Source organism: Electrona antarctica (genome assembly GCF_951216825.1).
Source record: "Electrona antarctica genome assembly, chromosome: 16".
Lineage (NCBI taxonomy): Eukaryota > Metazoa > Chordata > Actinopteri > Myctophiformes > Myctophidae > Electrona > Electrona antarctica.
The window spans coordinates 9,299,684-9,319,014 of record NC_136797.1 but is presented as its reverse complement, the minus strand read 5'-3'; the positions used below and the strand labels follow the sequence as shown (position 1 = coordinate 9,319,014).

At 48.1% G+C, this 19,331-nt stretch overlaps 1 protein-coding gene across 1 annotated transcript in view; it reads left to right on the top strand.

Annotated features, from left to right (window-relative positions):
• The window catches only part of arhgef28a (Rho guanine nucleotide exchange factor (GEF) 28a), a 115,907-nt gene extending 97,217 nt beyond the window's left edge, over positions 1 to 18,690 (top strand). The window contains exons 34-37 of the mRNA XM_079525339.1: positions 897 to 1,088; positions 2,262 to 2,630; positions 12,102 to 12,354; positions 18,361 to 18,690. Of these exons, the coding sequence (XP_079381465.1) occupies positions 897 to 1,088; positions 2,262 to 2,630; positions 12,102 to 12,354; positions 18,361 to 18,563 (1,017 nt within the window). The 3' untranslated portion in view covers positions 18,564 to 18,690. The remainder of the gene's footprint in view (positions 1 to 896; positions 1,089 to 2,261; positions 2,631 to 12,101; positions 12,355 to 18,360) is intronic.
• Positions 18,691 to 19,331: the final 641 nt, after the last annotated feature.

Genomic DNA, 19,331 nt, shown 5'->3' with positions numbered 1-19,331 from the left:
CTATATGCATGTTGTTGCTGACGGGACCTTGTAGCTCTCCATATGTCATCTTTTAATGTTTCTTCACACATTGTTTTATGATTTTGTTGTATGATCTACAAGCCCTCGACGCATTGCATGGGTGGCATGGCAACCTAACAGTATTGGTCAAAATCGGCAATCAATAATGTGTGCTGGGATTGTCATCCGACACCAAATGATGAGATAGATACCACCTTTTTTGTCGCCAAAGGCAGCACACAGCAGTTAAGATGCAGTTACAGGGCAGAGAAAGAAAGGACTGTAGTTACAGAAGGATGAAGACATCAGTCAATGAGAGGAGAAGAAAAGGCTAATCTTTAGCTATCTTTCTCCAGAAACGTTTATATTTCAATCGCGATGTTGTGAAAAATCTGAAATCGGATCCGAACCTCGGATGTCTGATCAGCACAACGGACAGCGACATAGTTTTCGAGTAAACAGCCAGAGAAGATCCACCTTTGTCAGCCTTCTGATTGGTCCCTGACTGACTAACCAGCAGGCTCTTCTGCCTTGTTCCGCCCTGGTTCCGCCTAGTTTATGTTGAATTTGCTAAAACATCACATTCCGTGCGTGTGGGGGTAAGCAAGGTGTTGCCTAGCAACCAGCTCAGGGCAAAAAAGTAGTTTTTAGCGGTGCCGTTTCAGATCCATATAAAGCGATATAATCAATGCATGTGCGTGCGTGTGCTCCGGACAGTTCGTTGGGTGGATGGTGGGCGTGGTACTCCGTGCAATGACCAATGCAACACTGCTCCTGAAGCACATGTTGAGAACCGCTGTAGTGTTGTTGGTTCACCCACACTTTTTGCATGCGCCTCGCTAGCTTCAAGTCCTTATCTCGTCCTCATGTCCTCTCGTCCTCTCGTCCGTCCCCAGGCGGCGGTGGCCATTCAGGACACCTGCTACGAGGTCCAGCGGCTCCTCGTTCGGGAGAGCGAGCGCGGCCCGAGGCCCAACCCGCCGTGCGTGTGGCGCAGCGCCCTGCAGGAGCGGGAGAAACAGCGCAACCTGGAGAAGCAGCGCGAGGAGGTGGCGAGCGTCCGCCGCCTACAAGGGCGCCTCCATCAGGCAAGGATTAACCACTTAGTAGACCCTCTGTACCTCAGTTCACATGGACCTGAGGTGGCCCTGAACGTAGTGTTTTCCCCCTCTACACCAAGTCTATTTGACGAAAATATTCGCCTATTTTCGGCACCCCTAAGAATAGGGATGCTAGGGCTCTAGTGGTAAAAATTCTCAGGGTCCAACTCACCACTGATTTCAGTCATTTTAGAAGAGTCTTATAATGGGGCGGCGGTGGCTCAGGGGTAGGATGGCTGGATGGCAACCGCAAGGTTGCCAGTTCAAACCCGGGCTCCCCCAGAGTTAGTGTCGAAGTGTCCTTGAGCAAGACACTGAACCCCTAATTGCTCCTGATGTGCTGGTTGGTGACTTGCATGGTTTCCGTCGCCATCAGTGTATGAATGTGTGTGTGAATGGGTGAATGTAATGCACATGTAAAGCGCCTTGGATAAAGGCGCTATATAAATGCACCATTTACCATTTATGGGTCAAACTAGCATACATTTTCAGAAGCATCTTCCATAAAACTTGGTCTTGATAAGATCAAAATGTTAAAGCCTCAATCTGTGATTTCTTCAACTGCTTGGCTGAATAGCAAGAACATTATGGGTGTCTTCTACATATTGCGCTTCTAGTAAATTCCCCCATGGGAGCAATAAAGGTTTTTTACTGTATCTACCAGTGGCGTAATTAGGCTTTATCAGCCATGGGTTCTTAGAATGAAAGGGGCCTTGTACAGTACATGGAAATCGGTTATTTGTCGGGTAATTTGGACCATTTGGGACAGGTTCTGGCACGGTTCTATATAGTTACTTTGGCCAAATATTTACCTACTACAAGCTCATTCATCAGCAGCATCACATGTGCTGCAGTGCAGAACGTGAAAGAACTTTCATATCAGAAATGACTCACTGAGTGCTGAAATGAAGGACGTAAGAACATACTTGTGTTGGTTACAGGGAGGGTAAATATGACGTTTTGGCCCAAAGTCTGAGTTTGAGGGGGTTCCCGACGGCCGGCCGGCGCTTCCTTCTCCCATCACTGACGGGAGGAGGAAACGGCGGCTGGCTGTCGGGGGCCCATGGGTTGACAAAACCCACCAACCCTATGGAAGTTACGCCTCTGGTATCTACCCATCTACCTCTACTGTATCTATCTACCCATCTGTACCTACTGTAGGAGAGGCAGCGCTGGGAGAGGGAGAGCCAGGCCAGGACCGGCCAGCAGCGGGAGCAAGAGGGCCGGCTGGAGGAGAGGGAACGGCAGTGCCACCTGGAGGCGGAGAGGCTGCGGCGCGACAAGGAGGTGCTGGAGGAGCAGGTGGAGGAGTACCAGCTGAGCCTGGAGAGGCTCCGGGAGGGCCAGAGGAGCGTGGAGAAGGAGCAGCGCAGGCTGGAGAGGCTCCGCGAGGCCCAGATGAGCCTGGAGAAGGAGACCCAGAGGCAGGAGACCCAGCAGAGGCTGCTGCAGAGCTGGAGGCGCAGCCGCCAGAGGAGCCTGCCCTCCTCCGTGGCTCGGGCCATGGTCATACCTCTGGATGGCCAGCAGGTGGGGTTATGATGGAGGAGCCATAGATATAAAAAGCCTATAGGGCACCAATGCAATATGTGTCACGCTGTGAGCTTGTAGATCGGTAGCCTAGGAAACCCAGATGTTTTTATTTCCAGGGAGAAAAAAAAAGTCTGGGACCGAGTCCACTTCAATTCGGCTTAGAGTAGCGCAAACGTCGATCACTCTCTGCTGATTTCTGATCACCTTTGTTAAATTGACGCACGCACACACACACACACACACAGATTCTCCCGGCGGATCCTGCCGGGAGCTGCCTATGCCATAGAAAGCATAGGTGGACCCCAGGCTATAGTAGATCGGCTATTTTCACTAGTTTGTGTGCCAGGGATACTTTGACTACACTGGGCTTAGAGCAGCAGTGGTTCTGTAAACATTTTAATTAACTCTTTTTGAATTTGAATCCTGACATAATGACTTTCACGCCAGACAGCGGTGACATATTAGACATTTGGGCTTCAGGCTGATCTACATTATATCTTAGGTACTGTGTTGGTTCTTCTTGTGAGAGCCTTTCTCATGCAACTGCATACAAATAAATGGTAAATGGTGCATTTATATAGCGCCTTTATCCAAGGCGCTTTACATTCACCCATTCACACACACATTCATTCACAGATTGCGGTGGAAGCCATGCAAGGTACCAACCAGCACATCGGGAGCAATTTGGGGTTCAGTGTCTTGCCCAAGGACACTTCGACATGTAGACAGGAGGAGCCGGGATTCGAACCGCCGACCCATGGATCATTGGACGACCTGCTCTACCTCCTGAGCCACAGCCACCCCATGCATGTGGCTCAGGAGGTAGAGCAGGTCGCCCAATGATCCCTGGGTCGGCGGTTCGAATCCCGGCTCCTCCTGTCTACACTCTACATGTCCTTGGGCAAGACACTGAACCCATAATTGCTCCCGATGTGCTGGATGGTACCTTGCATGGCTTCCGCCGCAATCGGTGTATGAATGTGTGTGTGAATGGGTGAATGTAATGCACTATGTAAAGCGCCTTGGATAAAGGCGCTATATAAATGCACCATTTACCATTTATGCAGACAGAGCCTGGCTGTGTGCTTCTTCTTGTGAGAGCCTTTCTCTTGCAGACAGAGCCTGGCTTGCAGCCTGAGGTGTGTGAGCGAGCGGCCCATTCATTTCCACGGAGAGATGCTTAATTCATGGCTGATGTATGACCTGTGGTAATGAGAGTAATCTCACCCTCCTCCAACGCAACTCCACTCCGCTAATAAACAACGCAAATGATTGATTATAATTAAACCTCTGCTGGAAAGTAGAAAAATACATAAATTAAAGAAATCAGACAGAATAATTAAAAGCCAGAGCGCGTGGCTCTGCAGAAACAAATCAATCGATAAATGATTCATACGGACACTTTGTTGGAAAAGCAGCACGCTGGAGATGTAACTCTAAGACCATGTAACTCTAAGACCATGTAACTCTAAGAGGGTACACATCCTCACTGATTATTTAACCCTGAGACAAATGTAACCAATGGCTTTAAGCAACTAGTCGACTATTCAACTAGTCGACTAGTAAATCCTTTTTTCTCCCGTTTTTGTAGGCCTCAAGATCAGATAGATTATAGTTATAGTCACCAATGTACACAGTTTTTAAATGTACAAATATTATTAAAAAATAATAGGTAGTTAAACAACTAGTCGACTGGTAAACTAGGCAACTAGTAAAAATCATAAATCATAGGCCATACTTTTCGGGCGGCCGGGCCTGTTGAGAACTGAGGTCGCGGGAAATACAGTAAGCAGACTTGGCAACCCTGATTAGGATACAGACACATGAGGGTCACGTTACATTATTCCGTGAACCCCATCATTAATTTACTCCCTGACCAGGTTGTACATTCATTCATTCTGCTGACATTCCCGTGGGCTTCATTCATTTGTATCCGTCTGTTAACTAACTACTAATTAACTAATAGCTACAAGTAGAGATGTGTAGTGACCAGATACGTTGACTCAGTATAGTTACATTTACTTAACCTGAGATCAGATTCTAAAAATGTCTTCCACATCCTGACAGTTTTCTGAAAAAGCTATGTTTCTATGTCAGTCGTTCTTCGATTTTTCAAAAATAGCAGACCTACAAGCTCGTAGCGCGCCACTCGGTGGCGCGCTATGAGCTTGTAGATCTGCTATTTTTCAATAGCTAAAGCATAACATAATGCTAACACCAAAAGGCGTTCCCGCCCAAAATGGGCTAAGTAACATTTTGTATAAATTGTACTCGTTATAGAGTAGAACATGTTACGTTTACGATTGACGTCGAGTCTCAGTCCATTTTAGATTCACGATTTCAGAATTGTGAACAATTTGGAATAAAAATAATATAATAATAATAATAACGTAAATCTTTTCTTATGGTTCCTCTACATTCTATAAACCCCTCCCCCCCCCCCCCCCCCCCCCCTCATGGTTAGCCGGAGGCCGCAGGTCACGGGGTCACAGACGGATCAGGTGACATACACACCATCCTCTCAGCTCCTCTAATTAGCTCTGCTGTGTGTGTGTGTGTGTGTGTGTGTGTGTGTGTGTGTGTGTGTGTGTGTGTGTGTGTGTGTGTGTGTGTGTGTGTGTGTGTGTGTGTGTGTGTGTGTGTGTGTGTGTGTGTGTGTGTGTGTGTGTGTGTGTGTGTGTGTGTGTGTGTGTGTGTGTGTGTGTGTGTGGTGGCTGTGCGCGCAAGCGAGCACCTTAATGTCCCCACAAGTATAGTAGAATTTGAGACATGTAGACACTGTGATGACCGTTTTCCTGGTTCCTCTATATGGTAGACTCATGGGGCGACTGTGGCTCAGGAGGTAGAGCAGGTCGTCCAATGATCCATGGGTCGGCGGTTCGAATCCCGGCTCCTCCTGTCTACATGTCGAAGTGTCCTTGGGCAAGACACTGAACCCCAAATTGCTCCCGATGTGCTGTTTGGTGCCTTGCATGGCTTCCGCCACAATCGGTGTATGAATGTGTGTGTGAATGGGTGAATGTAATGCACAATCTATGTAAAGCGCCTTGGATAAAGGCGCTATATAAATGCACCATTTACCATGGTTAAACAACATGTATTTGTTTGATTGAGATTTAGATTGCGTGTCGGTGTGTCATGCAGCGAAAATAGCATAGCAATAGATCTACAAACTCACGACGGGTTGTGAGCTTGTAGGTCGGCTATTTGTTGGCTTTTTAGAACGTCGCAGTCCCGCCGCCTTTCATGACGACGCCAGGCCCAGGAAATAATTCCAAAAGCATTTTTGTTTTGGTGGTTTTGAGTGTGTTTGAATTTCCAGAGCGGAGGGAGCGGGTGGAGGCTGGGGGTTCAATGAGTTCCTTCAGATAGGAAGGAGCGGGTGGAGGCTGGGGGTTCAATGAGTTCCTTCAGATAGGAGGGGGCGTTGCTGTGGATACACTGATGGGTGAGGAGGCAGACCTTGTATTATATCCTGGAGGAAACGGGAAGCCACATGTGTGTGTGTGCATGGGTGAATGTAGGCTAATGCACAATCTATGTAAAGCACCTTGGATAAAGGCGCTATCTAAATGCACCACTTACCATTTACACAGTATACGCTTTTTTCCCTCCATTTTCTACATATACCCACCAGCCACATACACTCACCCAGCCATGCCCTGAGGGGTTAGCTGTCCTCACAAGTATAGGGATACAAAATGGGTGTGGGTGGCTGTTGGGTGGGGTGAGCCCAGCCCACCCCAGTGACCCCACCCAGCCATCCAGTGTTGATGTAGAGAGGGGGTCCGAGGTGAAGGAGAACAAGGAGGCTATTACAGAGGAGGACGGGGAGGGGGAGGAGGAGGTGAGGGTTTGTTTGTTGTTTTAGGGAGGGGGAATTGAACTCACACCTCTGCCCTCAACATCAGACGTTCACAGGCCACTTCAGCCCTGTGATTACAATAGGCTATTCATCATACGGTGAGCTTGTAGATCTGCTATTTTAGAACATTTGGGGGAGAAAACAATGTTTTTTAAATAATGACATTGTCAAAATAGGGTCACCAGGTTGGAAGTGATTAACAAAAAGACGGGAACCCCTTTTGGGGTTTCCTATATCCAGCTTTTGGTGTGTGTGGCTGTGTGCACAAACTTTGTCTTTCACAAACATTCAATAGGCCTATCTCACAGCATTTCCCCGCCCCCTTGTTACGCCCCCTTTTGGAGATAGTGGTGTTATTTATTTTGCGGTCCATAGGCTTCCATGTTAAAAGAGGTATTTTCACAAGCCACAAACTACCGTTTTGTAAAGGTAACGTTTATTCTACTTATTTGAGTTGTTATACCATTGTGTTTTTCTCATATTATTATCGGTCTTTGACATTTTAACATTAGGAAATGTACTTAGATTCTCCAGAGAAAAAAAGTGTAAATGCCTAATGTTAAATGACACCACTATCTACCGGAAGTGGGCGTGGAAAGGGGGCTGGGAGATAGGCCTAATCTCATTGACAATGAATGGACAATTTTACATCATGGTGTCTGAGCAAATAGACATAGTGTCTATTTTACGTTATGATGATGTACGATGATAATACCTCACTTTGTGGTTGTTGTTGCTACGTACACTATATAGAAAGTTGAAACATGATATGTATGTAATTTTTGAATACATATTTGACGTTTTTCATAAAACTTAGGTCAGGGTTTCGTAGGCGTTTTTAGAACCGGCCTCAGGTCTAATGCAGGCGTGTTAATGTTGCAGTGAGTGTGAGAAGGTTGCAGTTCAACGTTCCGCCAGTAGGGGTCAGCAGGGACGAGACTACACACTAGAAATCACACTAAACCTCCTTCACTAAACTGGGTGAAGGAGGTGGTAAAACAATTAATTAAAAGAGAAATGTCAGGAAACTAAGATTTTGTCCTCTGGGTTAAAGGGAATGTCATTTTTGTTTAACTAGGGCAATGACAACTGCTGTGTAATTTATAAAATCACATAAAATTATGTGAATAATTTGCCCGCAGCCTTAATTTATTCACTAGGACAATTAGGGGGGGGGGGGGGGGAAGCATTTGATCAACCGTTTAAAGGACCACTTCACCACTTTTCAACTTCTCTTCCTATAATTGGTCCTAACTAATGTTCATGATAAAATACCACCATGTTTTCCTACTCCGTCTGTGTCTCATAGGAAGGCTGTGGGCAGTTCAGAAACCCGTCCACCAGTGACATCATCGATGGTGAATCCAAGCTAATAGAAACGGCAGGCTTTCTTTTCCTGAAAAGTTGCAATGCAAAAGCTGAAGCCATCGTTCTCACGATAATACAAATCTAAATATATTTTAAAACAAATCTTGTTTTAAAAAAAAAATCTGCCTAATGATGGACGGGTCACTGGTGGACGGGTGTCCGAACTGCCCAAAGCCCTCCTATGAGACACAGACTGAGTAGGAAGAAATGGTGGTGTTTTATCATGAACATTAGTTAGGACCAATTATATGAAGAGATGTTGAAAAGTGGTGAAGTGGTCCTTTAAGTTCACCACATGAACCCTAGTGTCTGGGGCGAACATTTCACAGAACTTGTAGATCTGCTATATTTGGCAAAGATATTATGTAGCGTAGAGCGATAATAGAAGGGGGGGGGGGGGTCCTATCACAGAGCCCGGGGGTACTCCTGTCAGCTAAGTACAGGCTTTAAGTGGTTAATAGATTAACATTACTATGTGTCAACAAGGAACTCCCCCTGGTGTAATAACTGCGTAGTCCCAACGGGATTCCCCCTACTGTGTGTGTGTGTGTGTGTGTGTGTGTGTGTGCCCACACACACACACACAAACACATGTTCACACATAAAGTACACACACACACACACACACGCATCAATGGATTCATAATCCCTTCCCCCCTGGGTATACACTAGGACTGAGAGACGTTGAGCCACAACAACGTATTTTTAAAACAGTCACAGCATTGACGGACTCACTTCACTTCAACTTCAACTTGAATTCGTTCCAGTACAATATGGGCTCAAGTGCAATTATTCAGTTGGTTGGTTTCGTGTTGTCTACCGTCACTTTCTTACTGTAGAGTTTAGACATATTGTATGTATTATTATGGATGACCTCATCTTTGCCGACATTACTTTCATGACTCGTGACATGACTTACCAGTTTATTACTTTACCCATTTAGACCTGAGGACGAGTCTACAAAAGTAGAAGTAGGTTTTTCAGAAAATGTCAGTGGTGCTCAACCTATTTCATGTCAAGGACCCCCAGAATTATCTGTATTTGGCCACCGACCCCCATCTGTAAATATGTTGTTTGCAGATCTCCAGCTTGTAGATCTGCTATTTTTCAACAGCTAAAGCATAACATAATGCTTAACACCAAAAGGGGTTCCCGTTCAGAATGGGATAATGTTGCTATATATTTGTGTGATGCTGCTATTTGAAGTGGATGCACTAAACCAGGGGTTCCCAACCTTTCTATTATCACGGACCGGCCGACAGTTCATAAAATGTTCGCGGACCGGCATGACCGGGGGTTGTGTCGCGGTCGCGAATCATCGTACCAAAACATTGAAGACAGTTGACTGGCCTCAAGTAGTCTACCTGCTGCTATATTATTATATCACAACATAATGTTATATACAGTATCTTTGTCAATGCTTGCCGAAACGTCGGTTCGATAAGGTTTCTAGTATCGTGACTACGAGCTGTGCGGACTCTTTTCTTTCTTTGTCAAAGTTTTGTCTCCTGTGCTCAGCACCTCCCCACTACTGGTGTGTGCTCAGCACCTCCCCACTACTGGTGCGCTCAGCACCTCCCCACTACTGGTGTGCTCAGCACCTCCCCACTACTGGTGTGCTCAGCACCTCCCCACTACTGGTGCGCTCAGCACCTCCCCACTACTGGTGTGCTCAGCACCTCCCCACTACTGGTGTGCTCAGCACCTCCCCACTACTGGTGCGCTCAGCACCTCCCCACTACTGGTGTGCTCAGCACCTCCCCACTACTGGTGTGCTCAGCACCTCCCCACTACTGGTGTGCTCAGCACCTCCCCACTACTGGTGTGCTCAGCACCTCCCCACTACTGGTGTGTGCTCAGCACCTCCCCACTACTGGTGTGCTCAGCACCTCCCCACTACTGGTGTGCTCAGCACCTCCCCACTACTGGTGTGCTCAGCACCTCCCCACTACTGGTGTGCTCAGCACCTCCCCACTACTGGTGTGCTCAGCACCTCCCCACTACTGGTGTGCTAAGCACCTCCCCACTACTGGTGTGCTCAGCACCTCCCCACTACTGGTGTGCTAAGCACCTCCCCACTACTGGTGTGCTCAGCACCTCCCCACTACTGGTGTGCTCAGCACCTCCCCACTACTGGTGTGCTCAGCACCTCCCCACTACTGGTGTGCTCAGCACCTCCCCACTACTGGTGTGCTCAGCACCTCCCCACTACTGGTGTGCTCAGCACCTCCCCACTACTGGTGTGCTCAGCACCTCCCCACTACTGGTGTGCTCAGCACCTCCCCACTACTGGTGTGTCTCCTGTGCTCAGCACCTCCCCACTACTGGTGTGCTCAGCACCTCCCCACTACTGGTGTGCTCAGCACCTCCCCACTACTGGTGTGTCTCCTGTGCTCAGCACCTTCCCACTACTGGTGTGTCTCCTGCACTCAGCACCTCCCCACTACTGGTGTGTCTCCTGTGCTCAGCACCTCCCCACTACTGGTGTGTCTCCTGTGCTCAGCACCTCCCCACTACTGGTGTGTCTCCTGTGCTCAGCACCTCCCCACTACTGGTGTGTCTCCTGTGCTCAGCACCTCCCCACTACTGGTGTGTCTCCTGTGCTCAGCACCTCCCCACTACTGGTGTGTCTCCTGTGCTCAGCACCTCCCCACTACTGGTGTGTCTCCTGTGCTCAGCACCTCCCCACTACTGGTGTGTCTACTGTGCTCAGCACCTCCCCACTACTGGTGTGCTCAGCACCTCCCCCACTACTGGTGTGTCTCCTGTGCTCAGCACCTCCCCACTACTGGTGTGTCTCCTGTGCTCAGCACCTCCCCACTACTGGTGTGTCTCCTGTGCTCAGCACCTCCCCACTACTGGTGTGTCTCCTGCACTCAGCACCTCCCCACTACTGGTGTGTCTCCTGCACTCAGCACCTCCCCACTACTGGTGTGTCTCCTGTGCTCAGCACCTCCCCACTACTGGTGTGTCTCCTGCACTCAGCACCTCCCCACTACTGGTGTGTCTCCTGTGCTCAGCACCTCCCCACTACTGGTGTGTCTCCTGTGCTCAGCACCTCCCCACTACTGGTGTGTCTCCTGCACTCAGCCACCTCCCCACTACTGGTGTGTCTCCTGTGCTCAGCACCTCCCCACTACTGGTGTGTCTCCTGTGCTCAGCACCTCCCCACTACTGGTGTGTCTCCTGCACTCAGCCACCTCCCCACTACTGGTGTGTCTCCTGCACTCAGCACCTCCCCACTACTGGTGTGTCTCCTGTGCTCAGCACCTCCCCACTACTGGTGTGTCTCCTGTGCTCAGCACCTCCCCACTACTGGTGTGTCTCCTGCACTCAGCCACCTCCCCACTACTGGTGTGTCTCCTGCACTCAGCCACCTCCCCACTACTGGTGTGTCTCCTGCACTCAGCCACCTCCCCACTACTGGTGTGTCTCCTGCACTCAGCCACCTCCCCCACTACTGGTGTGTCTCCTGCACTCAGCCACCTCCCCCACTACTGGTGTGCGCTCCTACCTTTTTGTTTGCTTTATCAGTGTCAATGACCATAATCGTTGCTGTCGAGAGGAAACCTCATAACTCAATTTTTTAGGTTTTTGATTTTTTTTTGGGGCATAAATCAGTGCTATTGAACACCCTTTACGTCTGTGTGTTGTTTCTAAAATATTGAACCAATGGAAAGTAGTAAAAAGTGTTTTGGACAAAACCTCTTAACTCCATTGGACCCTCAAAGTGTCTGCTAAAGAAACTAACTCCACCACCTCTCCCCCTCTCATGGAAGTAATTGACAATATATAAAGTTACAACACCAACTTTGATGAGGCAGCATTGCTTTGTTTTTAAAAAATATAAGGTTTTCTTAATTTCCTGAAAATGAGGTGTTATACATTCACGGTTCGGGAAAACGTAGGATTCCCTTCTCGCGTACCAGTGGGACATGTCCCGCGGAATGCACGTACCAGTGGGACATGTCCCGCGGAATGCACGTACCAGTGGGACATGTCCCGCAGAATGCACGTACTAGTGGGACATGTACCGCGGAATGCACGTACCAGTGGGACATGTACCGCGTACCAGTGGGACATGTACCGCGTACCAGTGGGACATGTACCGCGTACCAGTGGGACATGTACCGCGTACCAGTGGGACATGTACCGCGGAATGCACGTACCAGTGGTCGGGAACCTCTGCGCTAAAACCAAATGATCTTATCTTCTCTATCATTTGCACCAATCAGGGCTCGGTGTCAGCAGGCGGGCGTGCTGACGACGCCGGCTCAGTGTTTGTGAACGAGGCTGCGTTGGCCCTGAACAACAACCGCCATCATCATCATCATCACCTGCACCACGCAGGAAGTGACCCCGCCGCGCACAACAGCCTCAACACCCTGCTGGCCAGGTCCAACCACCGGGGGCGCTGTTCTGCAGAAGCCCAGGGACGGACGACGGCAAGGACGGGCTTCCTCTGCACACCTACTGGGGAGCTGGGAGGTGAGAGACCCACACCCAGTGTTGTTTTTAGGCAGCAAATTTCTATTTTAGTTTTAGTCACATTTTAGTCACCTGGAATGTTTTAGTGTTTTAGTTTCTGATGGTATAGGTGTTGCACTTCATCTCCTAGGGGACTAGCCGCGCAGCCGTCCCCAAACGTTTTTGGCTGTGCAGTGTGCACCCCCAGTTACCTCCTAACCCTAGCTGACACACCCCCCGCGCACACACACACACACCCCCCGCGCACACCACGCACGCACGCACGCACGCACGCACGCACGCACGCACGCACGCACGCACGCACACACACACACACACACACACACACACACACACACACACCATCATAAGCACACACACACCATCGTAAGCAAAAAAATTACAGTGATTTGCTCAGTTGTGAGCTCGTACGTCGGGCCATTTCCGGATTGTTCCGCCATCCGTCGCATGACAGAGTATTAAGCCAAAGGCCTTCTAAGTGGTTAATCAGTGTCCAGTGACATCCAAACAGCTCCCAGTGCCTCCGCACAGGCCCTGCACACCCAAGAACAGACAATCAATGGGCCTCCCCCTCCTCTATTGACCCCCGCAGGGGGGGAGGGGAGGGGAGGGGGGCTGACACCAGTGTGTGAATCACCGCTCACATGTTGATGACCGCCTGATTGGAACGATCGATCGGAAAAAATCTTTACAAAACTCATTACAGAGCCACTTGTCATCGTGGCCGTAACGTAACGGGGGGGGGGGGGGGGGGAAGTGGATGGAATCAGAGACGCAATGCACAATATGAATCTTTATATTGCATCTTTCTTGTATAGTGTGTCTGCATCGCAGGTTTCCATACATGTTTATATACTCTGCACATGCTAGAGATGTGCACGATCGACCGAACATTTCTGAATTATTTATTTTTGCCTGGGGATTGCACTGGTCTATCAATTATTATTATTCATTAACCCATTTCGGACGGGAACCCCTTTTGGTGTTTTAAGCATTATGTTATGCTTTAGCTGTTGAAAAATAGCAGATCTACAAGCTCATAGCGCGGCACCGAGTGCCGCGCTACGAGCTTGTAGGTCTGCTATTTTTGAAAAATCGTGAAAATGTGGCACAAATCTTTGAATATATATTCTTTTCAGAGCAAACGTTTTGAACTCAAATCTTTGCTTCTGCATGGGAGTCCCTGGAACAATATATTTTCAGATGTGGGTCGGCAGCCAATTACAGATAATTCTGGGGGTCCTTGACAGGAAAAAGGTTGACATAGAAACATCAGGATTTAGAAGACATTTTGTAGAATCGAGCTCAGGTCTAAATGGGTTAAGAAACGGAAACAAAAGCTGTAGCATAACGTGCATCTTTTAGATGACACGACTATAGAGCGCCGAAGTCCTGAGACGCCACTCGCTCATCCCCTGGTTCACATACAAAGTCATTTCTCAGCGAAATTGTCGGGGAGGTGTCTCTGTATCGTTTACGACCGTCAGTCACTCATATTTCATGCCGTCTGTTTCTAGCGAAAATGTAACTATTGCAGCAGCAGTAACAATAGCAATAGCAGTAACTGTTCCACTATCTCTGAATGCTACTGTCCATTGTCTGCGCAACTACAGTACAGTAGAGCTCCTGAGAGCCGAGAACGGAAGCCGTCATCTGTTCGTCATTTCCGTTGACGAGAATATCTTTAAAAAATCACACCCGTGTGAAGTGAGTGGTGCAACTCCATGTGGGGGTCCCCGGGGAGGGGGGGGGAGTTCCAGACCCACAGGAACGCACCCAGGGTGCCGGCCCGATTCCGGCAAGCTGCCCCGCGTCCGAAACGGTTGAGAAATGACAGAGTTACCGTGAGGGGGTCCCTCTACTGTACCCTCTACTGTACTGTACTGTCACTGTACTGTACTGGCACACCCGAAATCACCATATATACAGTTAATATGTGCGTGTGTGTTTGTGTGTGTGTGTTAGGTTGCGCACAGGTGGTGAAAAACAACCATGCTGTTTTCGTGCTCAGACCCACACACTCCGTAAGGGAGTCGTTGCACCACTCAAAAATATCCTTCAAATTATATTTTTGAAGTTTAATTTAATTTCTGCTAGCAGCAAGCTATATATAATATATATCCGTCAACTATTTTAATTCACTGTGGGACATAATGTATGCGACTGGAAAAGGGGAAACGGAAGTGTGGAGGGAGGCGGCGGACGCTGGCGCTGTGCTTTCTTTACATGTTCAGCGCTTCCGCCGCACAGACTGCACGACGGAAGCAGTTGAAGATTGTGAGTCGACAGCCTGGTCGCGAGAGACTACATAGGCTTGTAGATCTGCTATTTTTCACTGAACGTTTGCCCCCTACCCTGAACAGCGATGTCAGTGTTCATGTGGTTATCTGTGGAACATACTGCATGCTGTGTGCCCCCTGCCCTGTGCCCCCTGCCCTGTGCCCCCTGCCCCTGCCCTGCCCTGCCCTTGCCCTGTTTGCCCCTTGCCCTGAACAGCGATGTCAGTGTTCATGTGGTTATCTGGGGAACATACTGCATGCTGTGTGCCCCCTGCCCTGTGCCCCCTGCCCTGTGCCCCCTGCCCTGTGCCCCCTGCCCCTGCCCTGTTTGCCCCCTGCCCTGTGCCCCCTGCCCTGTGCCCCCTGCCCTGTTTGCCCTGTGCCCCCTGCCCTGTGCCCCCTGCCCTGCCCTGTTTGCCCCCTGCCCTGTGCCCCCTGCCCTGTGCCCCCTGCCCCTGCCCTGTTTGCCCCCTGCCCTGAACAGCGAGGTCAGTGTTCATGTGGTTATCTGGGGAACATACTGCATGCTGTGTGCCCCCTGCCCCTGCCCTGTGCCCCCTGCCCTGTGCCCCCTGCCCTGTGCCCCCTGCCCTGTTTGCCCCCTGCCCTGAACAGCGATGTCAGTGTTCATGTGGTTATCTGGGGAACATACTGCATTCTGTGTGCCCCCTGCCCTGTGCCCCCTGCCCTGTGCCCCCTGCCCTGTGCCCCCTGCCCCTGCCCTGTTTGCCCCCTGCCCTGAACAGCGATGTCAGTGTTCATGTGGTTATCTGGGGAACACACTGCATGCTGGGTTGTTTCACAGCGACACAGGAAACACAATCTCTCTCTCGCTGTGTTTTATCGATCGGCTTATTAACCTTTCCTTGCTTATTGACCACATGAGAGCCCTCAGTGAAAACCCCAGTCACTTGTTAATCCATTCTGGGCGGGGAACCCTTTTTGGTGTTTTAACATTGTTACACTTTAGCTATTGAAAAATAGCAGATCTACAAGCTCATAGCGCGGCACCGAGTGCCGCGCTATGAGCTTGTAGGTCTGCTATTTTTGAAAAATCGTGAAAATGTGTCGCAAATCTTTGAATTTCAGAGCGAACGTTTTTAACTCAAATATGTGCTTCTGGAACAACATATTTTCAGATGGGGGTCGGCAGCCAATTACAGATACTTTTTGCGGTCCTTGACATGAAATATTGAGCACCACTGATACAGAAACATACTGTATAGGTATTTCAGAAAACTGTCAGGATTTAGAAGACCTTTTTTTAATTTCGACGTCAGGCCTAAATGGGTTAACCAGACTGAGGGTCTATCCTTTTCCCCCGACGCGTTCAAATCCTCAGTGTTCATTGAACTCTAAGAGGTGTACAAACGGAACCAAAACGACTTATCTGATTCACAAATGGATACATTTACACTGTAGATTTCACTGTGTATAATGTATATAAGATATTCTGCCTACAAGGCGTTTTTTTCCCTTCTTCCTTTGGTCCCAGGAGGATCAACTAATGATCAACAACGCTACACTCTCTCCTCTGACATCTGTGATGTCATATATAGGACATGAAATTGTATAGTCGCAGACTTTCAACAAAAGGCGTTTTGTTTTAATCAAAAATATATCACTTACCGTACCTTTTAATCAAAATATATCACTTACCCCACCTTTAATAATATAATGACAGGTCCAAAATAGGGCCCCCAGGGTGAGAGTGGGTTAAGTGTCAATTTCTGTCAAAGCTAGTAACAAGTGAGACTTTGTCCCCTGGTGATACCCCCCCGCTGTCTCATCTGTCAGAGCCCCTCCCCTCCCTTCTCCTCCCGGTGCCTATAGCATCGTTAGTTAACGAGGCTACTCCTCCGACAAAGAGCTGCTGTCTAATTAATCAAAGACAAGACACATTCCTACTACAGTGAGCACAATGAGGCCATTTATAGTCCCATGACATATATTACCGGCTATAGCTACCGCGGCGCACCTGCGTCTAAGGTTAGAGAACGCACACGCGCGCGCGCACAGGCACACGCACAGACACACGCACAGACACACGCACAGGCACAGGCACAGGCACAGTGGTGTAAAGTACCGGTAACTGAGTATGTGTTTACACAAGTACTGTATAACCTATAAAGTCCTGAGGCCGATTCTACAAATACCTTCTAAATTAGTTCTCACACTTTCAAGGTTGTAAGTAAGTTGAGCTTGTAATAATAATAATAATAACTCGAAAAGTCGCAATTTTGAACAATTGCAAAGGGTGGTTGCCGCAGTCTATTCAATATTAATTGAATATTTGGTCTTCTGCCCCTGTAAGGGAATTTATGTCTTTATAAACGATTGTAAAACATAGATTGGTTACGTAACCAACAACAGCCAATTAGCTACTACAAACGTTATGCAAAGCTCGGCCAATACATATACACAATATCCTTTTACATAATAATCATAATAATAAACTTTATTTTTATAGCACCTTTCGTGACATAAAATGCGGCGCAAAGTGCTTTACAGAGAATTAAAGAAAAAAAAATCTAAAACTTAATACAACCTCAAAATCAAGGTGCCATGGGAGTTTATTCCAAGCCGTCGGCCCGTAGAAGCAGAAAGCTGCTTCACCGTGCTTTTTTTATATAATGTCACTGTAGGCACTTGGAGCAGGTCATAGAGGTAGGAAGGTGCAAGGCCATTGAGAGCTTTATAAACAAGTAAAAGCATTTTAAAATCAAGCCTAACAACAACCGGGAGCCAATTAATGTAGTGAGGCTAAAACTGGAGTAATGTGTTCTCTCATCTTAAAACTCTGGCTGCCGCATTTTGAACAGCTGTTATTTTTGAATAGCTTAATGCAATAATCTTCCAGCTTTCCCAGTTTTAATGGGTCAAGTAAAAATGTTGAGATACTTTTACTTTACTGGAGTATTTTTCAGTACTTTATAATTCTACTCCACCACATCTCAGGCCCAGGGGCACGCTTGTGCACGAGAGCGAGCGCACGCGTGCACACACGCACGCACACTCGCACGCACGCACGCACGCACACACGCACGCACGCACGCACACGCACACACACACACTGTCTCTTCTTTCCACCGGTCATGTCTGAGCGAGCAGGTGTCATTGTATCCTAATGCCAGCTTCATACCTGCTTGTATACATTGTATCCATTCCTAACGGCTGGTTTATACCTGGGTGTGCACCGGAAATAGCAGATATACAAGCTCACAACACGTGGCAGCACGATACATTCTGAGAGCTTGTAGATCTACTATTTTGTGTGCAACTAAGTGGCGAGGAAGATGGAAATGATACGTTAAGACATGTTTTGCTCTTCCTCTGTCTCTGGCCTCCTCCCTTCTTGTATCCCACAGTAAGTAAGTCAGAGAGGCTTATTGTCGGTATCAGCCAAGGTGTGCGAGTCTATCCCCGTTTCAGTGCTCTAGACCTGTGGTTTTCAACCATTTTCATATCAAAAGGCCCATTATTCTTTCAGCATTTGAGCCACGGACCACCATTTGATGACATTTAGACTTGCTGACCCAAAACGAAATAATTTTGGGTCAGCAAAAGGACTATTTATACGAGGGACAGTTTTGAATTGCAGCGGTCCGTAGGTGCTCTTTGAGAGAGATGCGACAATAAAAGCTAATTCTGATTCCATCTTTGTTTACAATGCTGTTACAGTTGGTACTAAACAACCCTTTTGCTTGTGATTTTGTCGTCGACCCAGATTCAGACACGGGTCACAGCGCCGTGAGGCGGGCCGCGTCATTGCCGGCGGCGGTAACAGCAGCAGCAGCAGCTGACCAAAACCCCCGGCCCCCCCGCCGGGACACCCGACTAGACCTCTCTGCGCTGCTGGTGTCCATGGAAACAGAGTTTGGGGAAGAGGAGGAGGAGGAGAGCCAGGAGGAAAACATTGTGTTCCTCTGAAGGTGGAAATGTTTTTTTTTTTTTTTTTTCACGAGAGACGATGCAGGCAAAGGTAGCTGCCAGCTGCCTCACTCACTGCTTACAACAGTGCTTTTCAACCTTTTTCATATCAAGGTCCATTATTTATTCTGCCTTTAACCCGTTTTGACCTGAGATCAGATTCTAAAAATGTCTTCTACATCCTGACAGTTTTCTGAAAAAGCTATGTTTCTATGTCAGTGGTTCTTCGATTTTTCAAAAATAGCAGACCTACAAGCTCCTAGCGCGCCACTCGGTGGCGCGCTATGAGCTTGTAGGTCTGCTATTTTTCAATAGCTAAAGCATAACATAATGCTAACACCAAGAGGGGTTCCCGCCCAAAATGGGTTAAGCCACAGACCACCATTTGATGAGCTTTAGCCTCGCAGATTCAAAACTAACTATTTTGTTGTCGTTGGATAAGATTGTGTCCACAATTCAGGCAAACGTTGATCGAAATGACAATTATTCTACATCTAATTGTGTAGACTTCTTGTAAATGTATTAGCCTAAGGTATTTAACAATAATTTAACGCTTGGAAAAAGTTAAATGAAACCACTGGTTTCATTTTACACTGTCAAGAGTTAAAGATCGAATAAGGGTCCATTTGGTTACCTGCAACTCTCCATCATTTAGCAGGGGACCACCTGGAACCCCCCCTCAAGGACCACCGGTGGCTTGATTCTGATTTGTACCACAACGGTCTCTAGTGAAAACGGCAAAATAAAATATCAGATGTGCCGTCAGGT